The sequence below is a fragment of the Thunnus maccoyii genome, chromosome 10, assembly GCF_910596095.1.
Source record: "Thunnus maccoyii chromosome 10, fThuMac1.1, whole genome shotgun sequence".
NCBI lineage: Eukaryota > Metazoa > Chordata > Actinopteri > Scombriformes > Scombridae > Thunnus > Thunnus maccoyii.
Window position 1 is genome coordinate 25,532,957 of NC_056542.1, and position 17,124 is coordinate 25,550,080.

The following is a 17,124-nucleotide window of genomic DNA, read 5'->3' on the forward strand; positions in this document are numbered from 1 at the left end:
GAGAAAGAGAGAGAAAGAGAGTTAGCTGTGTGATAGGGAGATAAAGAGTAGATAAAGACAACCCCTAATTCATTAGAATAAATCCTTTCCCTTAATTATTGATAATGAATCTGCTCTTTAATCTTTCTCTTTCTTCCTCCTCTTATCTGCCTGTGTCAGCACTTTGTCTTTCTGTCTTGGTGTTGGGTGGTAAGGCCTAGTTTTCAGCCACCCAAGGGCAGCAGTCAATAACATCCCGTGCTGCTGGTACTGTAAGCAGGGATGTGATTAGCAGCACAGAGACGCACAGGCAAGGCAGCGGGGAAATATTAACTTGAAAGTAGCCAAGGATATTTGGACTCACTGTGGGGTATTTAAATATCCTTAAATCCTGAAAAAAAGAAAGAAAATATGTTTTTTTTTCTTGTTTTTATCTTTTTAAAAAAAACCTCAAATCTATATCAAATCAAGCAGACAACAGAAAATGAACCGGTGTCTGTTGCTGAAGCAGGATCACATTATAACCGCTGACAAACACACACCAGTGATCAATGCTGTGTAGTAATCTTAGTGCAACATCTGCGGACTGTTTTTTTTTTTTTTTTTTGTGCGCTTGCACTCATGAAGCTCCATTTCCCAGAGGTCTGTGCAGCTCACGTAGTCCCGGCGTGGTACTGGCAAGGCCTCAGCGACCCCTAGCTCACCTTTGTGTTTGCTGGCTGCTTGTTTGAACAGGAGCCAGCGGACAGCGCCTCGCTGTTTACCCTACTCAATATTTCATGGAGAATGAACACTCGCAGAATGAGGGATCGCGTTAATATTGCTGTTAAAATTAAGCGATAATTAAAATTTGTTAGTTTAAAAGCCATTGCAGTCGATAAAAGTTTGATTACTGGGAAATTAGGTGCATTAAGTTTTTATGGGTTGGCCTGTGCTATCGCTTGGGAACGATTTTTATGCACTTGTCATGGGCATATGGTGTAGAAATGTGGGAGTGTGTGTGTGTGTGTGTGTGTGTGTGTTTGTGGGTAGGGGGTGTGAGGGAAGCATGTTGCTGACACACTTTAATGCTAAAATCTCCACCCCTGTGGTCTTACTCATCATTAGTTAAAGCGCAGTACTACCACTGCTCGGTAACAGCAACTGTGACAAAATGCCAATTATAAATCTGGGCTCATGTCTTGGAGTAGGAAGGTCTGAGGTCATGTACGACTTAGCTACTTTATGGTGGTGTCATTTGGCCACTGATGTCACATCAGCACTTCCATCCATGCTGTATATTGTTGTTGGTCACTCTAACATCCAGCTCTTTGTTGCAGGGTGCAGCAGGGTCCTATCCGATCCTATTACTAATAATAATGTTAGTTAGCAGTCGACAGCTCGTCCCAGAGTTGGAAGCTGCTCATCATGTCAGAACAACGTGACCTTGACTTGTGGAATAAATCTGCAGCAGTAGTTTGTCTTCTCATAACAGCATGTACCTCATCTCTGTAGTGCAGCTCCAACAGTCCCTCCAGCTTTTGAAGTTTTTCTTTTCCGAAGAATGATGTCACCCACCGCTGAAACCCAAGTGACATTACTCAACCAGACAAGAACGGAGAATGTGCACAGTTCACCTTCATATTCATTTCACATCCTGTGGCACAAAACCAAGCAGTTATACAGTGACACAATTGTGCGGCTAACTGTTGACAGTGGTTGGACATTATGCACAGTGGGACTGTGGAAAAACTGGGCTGTTGCCAGCCTGTTTTTCTTCTCTATTGAAACATCAGACTGTCATGGCAGAAATGGATGTTGCCAGGCATCACTAATGAACCAATTAATCAATGAATTAGCTGAGCAGCGATTAAATTAATGCGAGCTGGACGGGCAAGCAGCAGTCGTGGATATATCCTGGGGAAGGTGATTAACACACACGCAGAACAGGCAGCGATCAACAAGGCCACTATTAAGTTGGACCACTTCCTGAACTTTTCTCTTTTCAGCTAAATATAGGAAGACTTAATTCATTATATTTTTCTGTGGACTAGATAAATATTATTATATTTTCCCATGCAAATACAAACCATGCTAAGATGCAATGGCACTACTGTATATTTTACATTATCTTATTTTTTCCTGTAATTTCTGTCAATCTTTAAGTATTATCTTCTTATACCTACAAACAGCACCCATCTATTCTACACAATGATTGTTGGACACTGTTGTTAAATTACATTGAACAAATAAACATACACTTTGACATCATATATTTTTTATTTAATATATTAATGATGTAATATAATATACATGCACTCACCTGTGAACATATCAATAATTAAATATTCACTCACTAACCAGAAGATCCCACTGAGATGATGGATTATATGACATTATTAATGATAATTAATTAAAATAATTCTCTAATCATTAAGAGAGCTTTCCTAAACATTTCTATTTTTTGAGTATTATAATATACTGTTGATGTTGTTTAATGTAATAAGTAAAAGAGGGTGAAAATATTCCAGCTTGTTAGAATATTTTCCTGTAACAGACACTCTGACAAACACACACTACACCACAGATAAGATTTATATATAAACATCTCTTAAATAATATTAATTGTATCTCCTCACATACAGCTAACTTCTTGGCAGAACAGTTAAAGAGAAACTTTTGCTCTGACACTGTAAACTCTACCATATATTCACTATTATGGATCATTTTTAGTGAAATAAATGATCTATTCTTCTATCCGGGGACATCCTAGTGCCCCTTCAAATAAACCAGCTGGTACTCCAAAGTTCCAAACTCACTGAGTTATAAACCACTTCCTCTCATCGCATGAATCCCCAGCTACACATGTGACAGACAGCGTGCATGTTTTCATCTTCTGGTATGTGGTGCGCCTGTGTGGGCTGAGTGGCGCTTAATGTTTGAACATATGATGTGTGTGTGTGGGTTGGACACCGGAGTACGAGGCTCACCCATGATAGTTTAAAGCAGTGGTTCTCAAAGTGGGGTCGGGGGGCCCGTGCAGTTGATGGTCTTGAGCAAGCTATAGGGGCCCTTTACGGGCCTCTATGGAGTCTCAGTCTGTTTTCACTGTAGTCACAAATGATTCCATTTAGATAATGTGAACGAATGATTGTTGGAATTCAGGGTTTCACTTTACCCTCCATCATCTCCTCATGTAGAATGAAGATAGAACAACTCATCACTAAATCCACAATAATAATGTTTCCTAATGGCCCCATGAGACTAGATGTTAACACTGGGGGGGGGTTCATGTACATTTTAGTTTAGCTGATTTGGGGAATACAGTGTGTGTGTATGTGTGTGTGTGTTTAGTACTCAACAATGCAGAACTCATCATAATCAGCTCTGTGTTGGCTGTCGGTCCAGCACTATACCGCATCATCTCCGGGCATCCATACTCTCACCCCCCCTATGCTCTGCTTGAGCTGAGACGTTACAGAGAGGGGTGGGTGGGGGTGTTTTGGGGCTCCCTTGATTATGTGACATCCTCCGGAAGACCGCTGGAGTTGTTTCCTCCATTACTTAGACGGGGAAAAAAGAGGCCTTTTCACTATTGAGACTGTCACTCTCAATTTGGGCTAACGGTAAGCATGCACAAGGCCTCCTGGATATTCCCCCCCACCTGCTCTCACCCCACTCCCACTCGCCCCCCCACACACACAGGCACGCCCCCCCCCCAACCTCCCCTCCCCCTGCAGCGGATCGCCGTGGTGACAGTTTGATTAGATCATCAATCGTGGCCGTTAACAGCGGTTTTCCTGAGCACCTGGACCGGCAGGTCACAGCTGGCTCTGAGCTACCGCTGTCCCCCTGACCCAGAGCTGTGTGTGTGTGTGTGTGAGTGTGTGTGTGTGAGTGCGCGCAGGCACACAATTGCACATGCAGTCCAATTGTATTTCGCGTGCATGACATTCTTTTTATATCGTATTGTGAACTTTCAAATACAGCTGTACGTGTAGTTGTGTGTTATGTAGTCCCATGTGCAAGTCCATGTGTGTGGCTAATATGTTGATATTTATGTCCATGTCTGTGTGCAAGCACGGTTGTGTTTGTGCATTTTGTAAGCGTGTGTGTGTGTGTGTTTTTGAAGTGACCCCAGTGCAGTGCAGAGCTTTATTTGGATGTCCACTGTTGTTTCAATTCAATACAAATGAGAAATGTGTTTCCTCTGGGGGCCTTTAGACCCACCTTGTTATTTTCGGAAATGTTTTTGTCTGACCTGGGAGGTCGTAGCACTAATGAATGTTTTAATTCTTTGCATCGGTTGTTAGAGACTACTTTCTAGAGAATGAAGGCAATTACAGGTGAAAACATAAATGTTTATGCATGCAGAGGCTGCTAGAAGAATAAAACGGAGCATTACAGTAGACACATCCGTATCTGTGTGTTCTGTACCGGATACTTCCCAGAGTGTATTGTTCTCTGTGTTTTGCAGGTACACAGATACCAGTGTGTAGCAGTTATGGCTATATCTGTAACACCACACAAACTCACACACACACACACACACACACTCTTTACCATACACTACAACACTGTGCAGTTCACAAACGCACACATACATAAATTCACCTGCTTCCCCTGTGTTGTCTTCGGTGCTTGTATCAGGTTCCTTGTCGTTCTGGTAAAGCAGTTAAATTTATGGGCTAACAATAATGGGACAAAGTGTGTGTCTCGTTGCGATTCCTCAGGTATTCCATGATTAAATAAACGTCCCCGGTCTTTTCATAAAGCTTGTTTATGGCAGCGTGGCACCATATGCTACTGCTTCCACCCCACCCACCCATCTCTTTCTCTCTCTCTCTCTCTCTCTCCCTGTTTAATTCTCTCTGTTTCTCTTTGTCTCTCTCTGTTTCTCTCTATGCTTCATACACTGCCCCACACTGCCTCTTACCAGATGCGGGCTAGCCATTATTCTGTAGCATGAGTCGTGGTGGAGAAGCTAAAGTTGTGAATTAACATGTAGGGGCCATTACGGAGTGATGATGATATCCATCTGCGCCGTTCATAGGTGCTACTTAGTAAATTGTCTGTGCTGTAATGGCACAGCAGTAACAATATGATTCTGTTTTATCAACTCCAGGGTCTGTTCATGTCTTTTCTGTTAAGTAGACGCTCTGATATGACTTATTTGGTAGATGCTGTCAAGTGTTTGGTTTGTATGATCTGTGTGATGCAGGGAATGGTCATGGAAATTTATTTTAATAATGCTTCAGAGTGTGGATGTTGCATAAACCACTCAAAATGTTTAAACGTGGACCATTCTTCATATTATTGATTTTTTTTATTTTTTTTTTTATTGATTTGCAGACCTGCTGCCATCTTGCATGTTGAAAATTTGTTGTTGGAGAAAGACACTGTGGAGATTGATAATCCACAATATATGACAAGTAATCCGATAATCTGACTTTTCTCCCTTTTTCATAAAACACAATGTTCTTAAACATCTAATGAATACTCAAGCTAAGAAACCACTCTTGAAGAATAAAAACATTGTGATAAAAAGCATGTACATCCAAATACATGCTGTGTGAAGATTATGTCAAGTGTGTAGAATCATATGATGTGAAACACGTGTGAACCCTGGTGCTCATGTTTTGTCTTCCTCTGAAGAGTCTGTGACACCTCAGCCCTCTGAGGCTTGATAGTTTTGACTACGCAAACACAGGCAAAGCAGCAAAAGTTGAGACTGGTAATTAATTCTCCAAAGCTGTGTGTGTGTGTGTGTGTGTGTGTGTGTGTGTGTGTGTGTGTGTGTGTGTGTTAAGGCATAGAAGAAAAAAAAAAAACAACAGTTGCTACAAAGCAAAGTCAGAAAAGCAATTAACTTCTCCAGCCGGGACATGGCAGTAAACATGTGTGATTGTTCACTATATTGTCTTGTTTGGTTCCTGCAGTTGCGTTGTGGTAGAAGGCCAGAGACAGAGAGACTGAGCTTGTATACTATAGACTTTGTTGTGATTATTAATGGCCGTTTCACATTAACTTTGCCGTGCTAATATACTCGACAATGGCCCAAATCACCTGAGCAATGAGGACGATGGAGGCGGCCCTGTCCCCCCGTCCAGCCAACACCGTAGCCGCTACCCTACTATCCCCATACCCAATGACCAAGATTAATGAAACCTCCGCCGTTTTTAATTAGCATGGCCGCAGTCATCAATTATGTCTGCCCCACCCCAAATACAAATATTGTTATATTTGGGGGAAAAATTCTTGATTTATTTCATTGTGGTGGCCGATGGAGTGAGATGAATGGCCTCCCATCATGGTCATTTGCAGGGATGAGGAGGAGGAGAAGAGAAGGGAGAGTGGAGTGGGGTGGGGGGGGTAATAAGATCACTAGGAGGGGGGGTTAGGTTGCACATACAGTAGAGGACGTGGACAAGGCTGGCCAGGGGAAAGTCTACAGGGAAAGACCAGTGTGGTTCTCAGTATCCCTGTACAGGGATCTGACTCCAACTGTCCAGGAACTTAATTAGACTTTTCTTGAACCCAGAGCTGCACTGATACCAGTTTTTAAGGAGCCAATATGAGTTGTAGATTGTACAATTCAAGAGCACAACACAAGCGCTACTTATCACAAAACAGCTGCAAGAGCAAGTGCATCCATTGCCTTTATTTATTCTTTTCATTAGTACCAAATATCAATAAATGAGAATCAATCCAATGCATGTTTTTCCTCTGCAAAATCCACTAAGCCATCAATGAGCCACTTAGATGCACTTCATGCACCACGCTATCGAAAAAAGGTTTGTCAAACACTATCCTCAGTTGCGGTCATTGTGGATTTCTCCATGTGTGAGCTCCAAATCTATTTAGCTGCAGCAGCAGCTTTTTAAAGTCCAAAAGAGTCTATCCAGTCTTCTGTCACACTTAGAATTGACATACAACCTCATATTTAACTCAGCTGTAACAGTTGGTCATCCAGCACATAAAAATGTATTTTTTTTCTTTGTTATCGAGCATGCTTTGTTGCTGTCTGGAGGCCCCTTTTCATAACTTCCATCGCTTCCAACAACATTGCTTCAGCACACTTTCTTTGTGAAATGTTTTATTAAGTTGGCGCGCTCGTGTCGAAGCCTCCAACATTTATTTTGCCTCTCTCGAAACACTCGTATTGCACACTCTACGTTTTGCCAGGTGTCTTTTTCCAAAAGGCAATTGCTGTTACATGTACGCTATGTTGGCGTCGCTACATTTGTCCAAAGTTTCTATCAGATTGTAACTTCAATTTATTTATTTATTTCCCCGATGCTTGATCCAAAGTTTTTGGCACGGAATGTTGGATGTGAGTATTTGCGAGTTGGATCAGCACGAGCCCCGATGGTGCATCACTTGATTGTTACTTGAACACAAAGAAGCAGTGTGTTAGAACGTATTTAAGGCTGACGTTATAGTCCAGCTGTTTACTGTCCAGGTCTCGTTTACAGCAGCATTGGCAGGCAGGTTGCGGTTTCTGGCTCAAATCTTTGACACAGACACAACATCCCTCATTACAGCTTATGCACTGAGCAAGGGCACTTAATCCATATAGAGAGGTGTTGAAAATAAGAAAGCATTAGCAAAATACTCTGCTACAACAAAATGTGTTTGTCCTTGTGAAAAGAAATAGGCCCCGTGCCAGATCCCTTTCTCTCCTTGCTGCTTTTCTAACTCCACAATACTAGGATTCAGAGGTTTGTCTCCATCTAGTACAGTTGAGTGTTCAGTGAATGCAGACTGGGCTTTAGGTAAATCCTGCACAGTCCAGCTTGCTCTGATACAAAGAAAGAAAGAAAGAAAGAGAGTTTAGAGACAGTGTGTCGAATCTCAGGCTTTTTCCATATTTTTTTCTGTAAGGGCTTTCTTGTCGCTACTAGCTCTTGCTCAAACTAAGTCTAGACTTCTCTTATATTAACATTCTTGTATAAATTGAGTTATGAAGAAAAATAAACTCCCCACCAAATCACTTATTCCAAAAAAGAGAAAGCGCTATAGTAGACTCATTCATAAATGATTAGCCCGGTACATCTCCTTTTCTGCACTTCTTCACATTTGCTAATATCTGACTAGGATGTGTCATAATAATAGTGCGAGTGTGCTGCTTTATGACTTGAAGATGTGCGCGTCTCATTTCTGTGGTTTGGGGAGTTTGGGTGTTTGTGCTGCGGTGAGCCACCAGCCATTTTACTTGTGCTGGCCACACACACATACACACACACACACACACACATAAGCTCACACACACACAGATTTTATACCCTTACTGCCACGGCCATCGCCTGCCCACTGACTCCATAGAGAAGGGTGGGAAACATCTTGAATATTTTATGAAGCTTGGGAACCCCACCTCTGTCTTCCCTACCAGCAAACCACCACTGCTGCTATGTCCAGCAGCGCACACACACACACACACACACACACACACACACACACACACACACACACACACACACACACACATACACACCAGCAGAAAACAGAAATAATGTTTTAAATGCAATCATTGTCAGGCCCAAACAATGTCATTTATCAAGGGAGCATTTGGGACTGTATAATAAGTTTCACATTATTAATACAATTTTTCATCCTCTGTCAAGCCTATCTGATTTATGGCACGCGTGTGATCTAAGGTGATCATTGAATTACAATTCCAGTAATAAGAGAGAGAATGGACCTGGTCTTTTACTTCTGCCCACTGGAGCACACACAGCCACACACACACACACACACACATACACACACACACAAAAAATCCTGGGTAAACAGCCTCCAGTTGCAACATACAGCAATTACACACAACATACAACAATAGTCACGACCGCCTTATCTGTGTCATAACTTTTACTGGTCATGCCACGGAGCAAATTCGCTTAATATTTGTTAGTTAAACCAATATGCTAGCCTCCTAATTTCAGTGAGGGAGGCGAGTAGAGGAGGAAAAAAAAAGAAAAAAAAAAGAACCTAGACCCCCGTTAATTAGATAAGGGACAAAGCTCATTATTCTAAAATGATATTGGGGCCCAGAGAGTAAATATGAGTGGCCTGTTAGGGGCTAGGTAATGGGACAAGGATGCACGTCGTTACAGGGCCGAATGATTTACAGCTAGATGCTCTTTGATGTATAGACTGTACCTTTTATTAAGTGGCTGTCGTTACGGTCACTGGCTCAGTCATTTCCCTTTGTGTCTAATCAAAATCCATATCCAGACACCCCGCCATCCAGACCCAGCCGCTCCAGATGGGAAAGAAAATGGAATGGGGGGAATGTTGCCGTTCCCTTTCCCACAGCCGTTTCCTCGACACCCCCCCCCCACCCCCCCACCACCTCAAGCCTCAGCTCACACTCGCTACCACAGATGCTTATGATGCAGATAATACGATCTAACAAACAAACAACAAATGTACAAATGGAAATGTGAATTCTTTTGAGATAATTAGATAATAAAGACAGACTCCTATCATAACATTTGGATCCAGTCTGAACAAGTATTTGCACTATTAGCGGTCTTGCTTTGGCTTTATCAGATTAGCTTGTTGTTGAGGGCTCTGTGATCGGCGTCATACATCATCCTGTTTGAGTTCTGTTTAGAGCGAATTTAGGGAAGATGCTAATTGGATTGCGGGAGTCTAGCCCCGGTTAAAGATGGTAAACAGCAGAGCAGACTTGTCCCCCCAACTCTCAGCCCCACAGGCTTCGGAAAACGCCAGCTCTCCTCAGGATCGCCACCATTTATGACACATTTTCTCTGTATTCTTTAAAGATAATTAGGTTTATCACCCATTTTTTTCCCCTCCGAGCCCCCCTTTCCTTCCCTTTTGTGTACCTGAGAGCACACAATCGCAGCATAAAAACATAAATATTTCTGCAGCACAGCAGCGCTGGCAGGTGAGCCTAATGAAATTCTAGGAGTGTAATTTGATTTACGAGGTGCTAATGCGGCCTGATATTAGAGAGAAAAAGCTCTGATATGGCTGCCTTGTGCTGTATTTAAGGCCTATCAGAAGCCTGATAAAGAGCATCCTGTCCTCAGCACTGCGGCTGAGTTATTGTTGCAGATATTCATATTGATAGTAATTCTTCCCGACGCAATTTAGTGCAAGCAATATATAAATATGGAGATAATAGTTAATTTTGGTGGCTGCTCAGATTGCGATGCTTTAAATTCAAGAATTACAAAAAAAAAACTTTGAGCCGTGAAGCATCTGGACACTTTTTAAAGTGCCGTTTAAAGGATGGATGTGGGGTTGGGGGGGGTTGGAAAAGAGGCCTTTGACCGAACCATGTCACACAAATCAGATTTTCAGTACTTTTTAGCGGCTGCTAATTTCAGCAGGAAGCTTTTTGGAGCTCTTGATTTGCAGTTTTTTGGTTGAAACATTTTGATTAATAGTCTGATATCTGTAAAACCTATTAAGCTTTTAAATTAACTGAGTCTGGAAACTTCACATCACCACCAGCATGCGCATGCACGCAGAGAAAGAGATCATTTCAGAGTGTTTTGTTCAGAATCATGTCGTGTTGTTCTCTTACCAAAAAAAAAAAAAAAAGAGATCTAGTAATTTAAGGCTGTGTGTGCAAGGGTGTGTGTGTGTGTGTGTGTGTGTGTGGGTGTACACTCTTCCTCACATTTAAGTCGTGTGTTTCAAAGTGTGTTTGGGACTATTGAGCTATGGCTCATAATAAAAACAGGCAATAACAGGGCCACCACAGAGGGACCTGGCCTTTGTGCCTCCTTGCTCCCCCCCTCGCTCCCCCCTCTCCCTACCGTGCCACCTCCTTCTCCTCGTGGCCTCTCCCCCACCCCCTAAGTTATGGGCTGAATAACAGCGCAACAATATTAAGATAACATTTCCTGATTGTTTGTCAGGCAGGAGGCTCCTTCACCCCGCTTTCATCACGTCCACCGTGTTCATTAAATTGACAATTTGTATTTGCCCTACAGCGGGATAAACAGGAGCTTATCTGATGGGCCTGGTCTTTTATTATTTATTTCATTATCTTTTTTTTTTTTTTCTCCTTCTCCTCCTCCTCCTCCTCCCTCTCCTCCTCCTCCTTCCCCTCCTGGGATTGAAGGTAAACATAAATCAGCAGCAGCATCTCTGTTGTGTGCTATTGTTTATATTGCAGTCATATGCAGCAGCAGTCCTCTCAGAGGAGGTTCATCTACACTCCTCTGCAGACACATGTGGCCTCTTCATGGAGGTTTTAGCTGTTGTTTCGTGTGACATGCCGGCTGTACACTCCTGCAGGTCTCAGTATGCTTTAACTCAATAGATATTTCACTTTAAAATGCCTCTCTGTTGGGATAATTCTCTGACTTTCTCCTGAGAGAATCTCCTCTTCTGTTTGCATTAAGAGTTTTTTTTACTGTGGTTGTAACTACTGCAGCAGGCCAGAGATGCTTGTCTTTGTTCATTTGAATGTTAAACTAGCACCATCCAGGAAACTGATTTGAGTATCCGCAGACCACATTGACTACAGCGCTTTCTAAAGCGTTTCTCCTGAGCTCAGTGAGCGATGATGTTGCCCGGTTCGATATCTTAGCCCGGGAACAAGCCTGTCGTCGGGCGACATTCTGCACACAAACGAAAAATAACGAAGCCAGCCTCCTTACTTAGGAAACAGTTGTCCCAGAAATTTAATCTTTTCCCCATTTTTTACCCAACACCCCCCTCTAATCACGTTTCGATTGACTGCCATTGAAGGAAGAGCCTCTCCTCAGACACATATTTAGGTCCGAACCCAGTCAGCCACCATTTAAGGCTTACTCAGTCTTCCTCCCAATATCTTGGAGAGCTCAGGGCCAAATGATTTAATCTTCATTCAGCTAATTTAGTCTGGATTTAAGCTGCCGGGTTGTCGAAGTGCAGAGTGATGGAGTCTGAAAACAGGATGAGAGGGAAAGGGGAGAGGAGGGGAAAACGGAAGGAAGGAGGGAGGGAAAAAAACGGAGAGAGCGAGAGAGATAAAGATAGAGCGACGGAGGGAGAAAGAGAGAGACGAGGGGAGGAGGGGGCTGAAGATGATGATCCATCCTGACCCTAGTGAATGCTGTCATGTTCCTCCCTCTAGGTAATCTCTCTCACTCACTCGCTATTTTGCATGTGAAAATGCTCTCCTGACAGTTGCATATCAGATAAATTTTCTCTCTCTTTTTTTTTTTTTTTTTTTTCCCTCTCTCCCCCCTTTTCCCTTCGCCAAATAAACAACAGTCTTCACTTTGAAGTTGTCTGTTTGTGTCAGTTTGGCTTGAGGCGAGAGTCGGCCTCTCTCTCTCTCTCTCTCTCTCTTTCTGTCTTTGTGTTGCAGTGTGTGAGAGAGAGAGCATTGGCGGATTATTTCCTCTCACCGGCCGGCCAACACAACATCAAAACCAGGGAAGGAATCCTTAGCTGTCCAAAAAGGCAATCACAATTAGCGCAGTCAGTTAAAATAACACTGTTTACATAGCCATTGATTAGTGTGACGCTCCGCAGCATAAAACCAAACTTGCAGTCAGGAAGAGCAGGGTGTCAGTTCAGCCTAAAGCAATGACACTGTCAGTGAACATCATATTATTCACCATCTAAACAGTTTTTTTATCTGATTCACTGGATTGTGAGGTTAGTGGAAACATCTGGATCTGTTTTTTTTTAATCTTTCTCGCTCTTCATAATATAAAAATGCCTCTTTTTTTAACACACTGTTGCTAAACTTTTATCCAGAACACATGCAAGCTCCCCTTTAACAAGCATAACCTCACCACTTGGGGGCGGTAGTGAGCGCGTGGTAATGAGTCAGGTCTTTTTTTTTTTTTTTTTTTTTTTTTTTCTCCCCACCCTCTGCTAGTGGTACAGACTTACTCCTCCTGGGGGATTTATATCACAATTAAGGCCAGTGTGGTCTGTGATGTTCTGACAGTAGCCCTATATGCCTGAACTGATGACAGGATCACACCACAGTATAGATATGGTAATGAGTGACAGTATAGACACAGTAGCATGCAGCTTTTCTGAACGTACAGGCAAGAGGGCCCACCTGGGTCTTTGAATAAATATGCACGGGGTGTCAATCATGTCGCCCTGCTTCATGATCAGAGAGGGAAAAAAAAAAAAAAAGAGAGAGAGATGGAGACGTGCAGGAGGAGGAAAAGCAGATATAATGACTGGAAGTAGAAGTTGTTCAACGTTACAGATGTTCTTTCCCGCTGTGGCCTCTAGCTGATCAAGGTTCGACAGTAATGTTAAAAGCCAAAGAGCAGTCAGTTCAAGGCATGAGGTGTAATTCCTTTGCTTCATTACAAAAAAAAAAAAAAAAAAAGATATTTATATTCATGTTCAGAGACTTAAAACAACTGTCAGCTGGCTGTGATTCGGCCTTTAGTATAGTGAGCAGTAAATAAATGTTTAATTTTATTAAATGTAGTGCTAATTTGAATTTCTGACCTGGAAATATGTGTGCTTTCAAAAATATGTACATGAATACATTAGAAACCCACCCGTGAGTTTTATCAGTGACATTTCCACCCAACACAGACCTTCCTCTGCCAAATACCCATGTGGAGGTATAACACAAGTCTGTAATTGTGTGAATTGTGTAAATGTATATTTTACATATGTAGATTTTCTTTGCTTTATGACATACAGTTAGATTTCACACCCATAAATAAATATACAATTCCTGTTCCTGTAATATCCCTGTTAAGAATTTCAGAACTTTCTCGTGCTATATTCTGGATGCTTTAGCAAGATTTTGTGGATTTATTTGTGTTTTATTGGTTTTAAACTCAGCTCTAAGAGGCACTCTAAAAGTCTACATACATTTTAAATTGTCTCTTTCTCTCTTACCTCTGTCTCTCCATCATCTTCCTCTCCTCTCCCTCCCTCCCGCACACACACACACACACACATGCAAAAACTACACATGCATACGCAAACGCATCCACTCACAACCTCTCTCCCTCTTTCTCTCTATGTCTCTTCCCGCTACCTCCTCCTACCTTTGGTGTGTTTTGCATGGTGCCTGGCTGTTTAGAGGCAGTATGCATATGTATGGGCGAGACGGTGGATCGTGACGGGATCTGACATGCGGGGACAAGATCAAAGCGCTCCATCTGATCCCATAAAAACAGACGCAAACCCTCCTCTCATCCTTACAAAACCCCCACTGATAGTCAACTCTGCCAGCCCTGACTCCTCCATCTTCTTTGCTCTCCTCTCCTCTTCCCTTTCTCTCTCGTTTTTTTTTTTTTCCCTCCATCCCAGCATGCAGCGTGCCCACGTCAAGGCCTGCCTGCCTTGCCTGCCTGCCTGCCTGACTTTGCGATTACGCCCCGTGATAAACAATGGCCCGTTTAGCTCATAAAGCAGGAGTGTTGTGCATAATGCTTACAATAAAAGATAACATCTCTTCACTCATCTTATTTACCTCTCCCACGGTGGCATGGGCGACGAGCTGTTCTATAAATACCGCAGGGAGGAAGGAAAGGGAAGGAAATACGGATGCAGACATACATCTGTTGGTCAAATAAAGTCTCTGCCAAGTCACTTGATGAAAAAAAAAAAAAAAAAGGAAAACAAGGCCGTTTAAATATGCATTTGAGCTTAGAGCCAGGTGATAAAGGCGCCATTTTAAAGCCGCTCCATCCTTTCTGGTAAAGTGAGCTTAAAATGTCCTCTCAACTAGTGTAGGACGACATCCATATCCCATTCAGATTCATCTTTATGGAACATATAGATTGATATGGAAGCCAGGACACATTTTCCTCTCTATCTCTCCACCTCCCCACCTTTAATTCCCTCCTTTCTCTCTCTTTACCCTCCCTCCCTCTCATTCTCCTTTGCCCCCCCCCCCCTCCTTCTTCCAGTAAGGAAGATGTATGAGTTTGAATTATTGATTCAGACACATGCTACATGCTGCTTGGAGTCATTATTTGTTCAGGTGAGTGTCATGCTGCTCGCTATGAAACAGATACCACGGGGATTAAGCGACACAATCAGGACTTAAAGACAGCCGCCCTCCCTAAAATAACATGGCCCTCGCTGCAAGACGAATGCTCCCCAAAACCCGACTTCATTTGTTTATGACTCGCACATTAGTCATTCTGCGGCTAAATTATAGCGCGGGGGTAAAGATTAATTCAAGCACAGGCTTTTCTATTGTTTTTTACTTCTGTGTGTTTCTTGAAGCCTAATAACACAGCAGATGAATATAGGTCCAAACATCCTACACATTGATAAAAAAAAAAAAAAAAAAAGAAGAAGAAGAAGAAAAACACAGCTTTTGTCAGGTCGTAGGCGTCGGCATGAGGAATAGACAGATGTCCAGAGTCAACATAAAGAAAGAACAGCATGCATATTCACATATTTATCCTGATTCTCAAAAGAGGCTTTTGGCAGTGTAAGACAAAACAACACACACACCACGCGTGATAAATCATGCTTCTGCATTTATTGGATTGATACTTACTCTCCGAAGCAGAGAGAGAGCACCGATGTTGACGGTGAGAACACAAACAGGAAGGAAGTGTCTGTAGAGAAGTTAGGATGGAGGGAAGCTGGGATACAGGAGCCTTAAGAGAAAGGAAGGCGGGAGGTAAAATGTTGCTAACCGTTCATTTAGCCCTGGCTAAGTGGTCAGGGACGCTGGACAGGTGAACTCTATTCTCCCCACTGGCCCTGCGGGGTATATATGTATGTGTGTGTCTCTGTGTGTGTGTGTGTGTGTGTGTGTGTGTGTGTGTGGACTGTAACAGAATTTCTCTAGTCCTCTGGGCCCTGGTGCAAAACAGAGAATAAATGGTGGAGGTGGCAGGCCAGGACAGAAAAATCAATGCCTGCTTATACAGACATGACACACCAGCAGCCAACTGCATTCTGTGTGTGTTGTGTATGTGTGTGTGTGTGTGTGTGACGCGTGTGCGAGTGTGGGTGTAGATGTACAGCGCGCAATCACACGGCCCCGTGCTCCGTGGGTGTGAGTGGTGCGTGTACCAAGGAACCTCCATTTCCTTTCTCACAGGGTGGATTTTGTAGCATTTTACGTCAGCTTTGGGATCAGTAAATAACTCTTTTTTTTTTTTTCCCCCCCCCCCCCCTCTTCTTCCTCCTCCTCCTCCTCCTCCTCCTCATTCCACTCTGCCTCTCTTCTTCTCCTGCAGGAAGTTTGAATGCGATTTGTGCGAGCGCTCCTTCAGTGAAAAATGGGCCCTGAACAACCACATGAAACTGCACAGTGGGGAGAAACCGTATAAGTGCGCCTGGCCTTCCTGCCACTACGCCTTCCTCAACCTGTCAGCCATGAAGGACCACTACCGGACACACACTGGTGAGACACTGAGAGCCAGTAACCTCCACCATGAAGCCTTACTGCTTTTACTCCTCCATAAACACGTTGACTGACACTCCAAACAGAAAAATTCATGAGATTTGCTTTTTTTTTTTTTTACAGGCAATCAGTGTTTTTATAAATGGGAGACAAAAGGTTATTTATCAAGAAAGACTATACTTGGATCAAACAAAATGTACTTTTTCATTTCTGTATAGCTGGAGACCGAAGTTTATGTGTTAACTGTGAAAATCTCACATTAATTATGAATCTTCACAGCTTTGTTTGTACACACGTTTTTGGCCGATTATAGCCATGACTCGTCCATCTGTACTGATTTTCAACATCCAGAATGAGTGGAGCGCTAGTTCTTGGCGATCTCGCAGAGGGTTAAACCTTTTTCTCATGGTTCTGTTACGGCCATCGCTCCATATAATGTTATATCAACCACTTAGATTTTGAAAGGAGATGACTAAACGCCAAGAGAGAAGAAAAAAAATAGATTGTTTCACTTTTTTTGTTTTTTCTGCCACCCCGCCCCCCTAAAAGACTTGGAGGGTTGCTCGGTGTGGAAATTAAGGTAGTGTGTATTCCCCAAAATCCAACTGGTGGTCATGTGTATTTCCCCACAATCCATCTGGTCACCAAGTGTGTGTCCCCCAAACCCAGCTGGTCAGCAAGTGTGTATTCAATAAATCCATATGATCCACAAGAGTGTGTTTTCCCACATTCAGCTGCTCACATGTGTGTTCATCTACTGGGAAGGGAAAACGAAGAATTAAAGGGAAAACAATGAACATGATAGAGACCAAAATGTATCTTGGTTCATGTCC

The 17,124-nt window shown here is 42.8% G+C and overlaps 1 protein-coding gene across 3 annotated transcripts in view; it reads left to right on the forward strand.

Annotated features, from left to right (window-relative positions):
- znf407 (zinc finger protein 407) overlaps nt 1-17,124 on the forward strand; it is a 146,876-nt gene that overhangs the window by 71,077 nt on the left and 58,675 nt on the right. For all 3 annotated transcript variants that reach the window (XM_042424123.1, XM_042424125.1, XM_042424124.1), the window contains exon 6: nt 16,125-16,291. In XM_042424123.1, the coding sequence (XP_042280057.1) occupies nt 16,125-16,291 (167 nt within the window). The remainder of the gene's footprint in view (nt 1-16,124; nt 16,292-17,124) is intronic.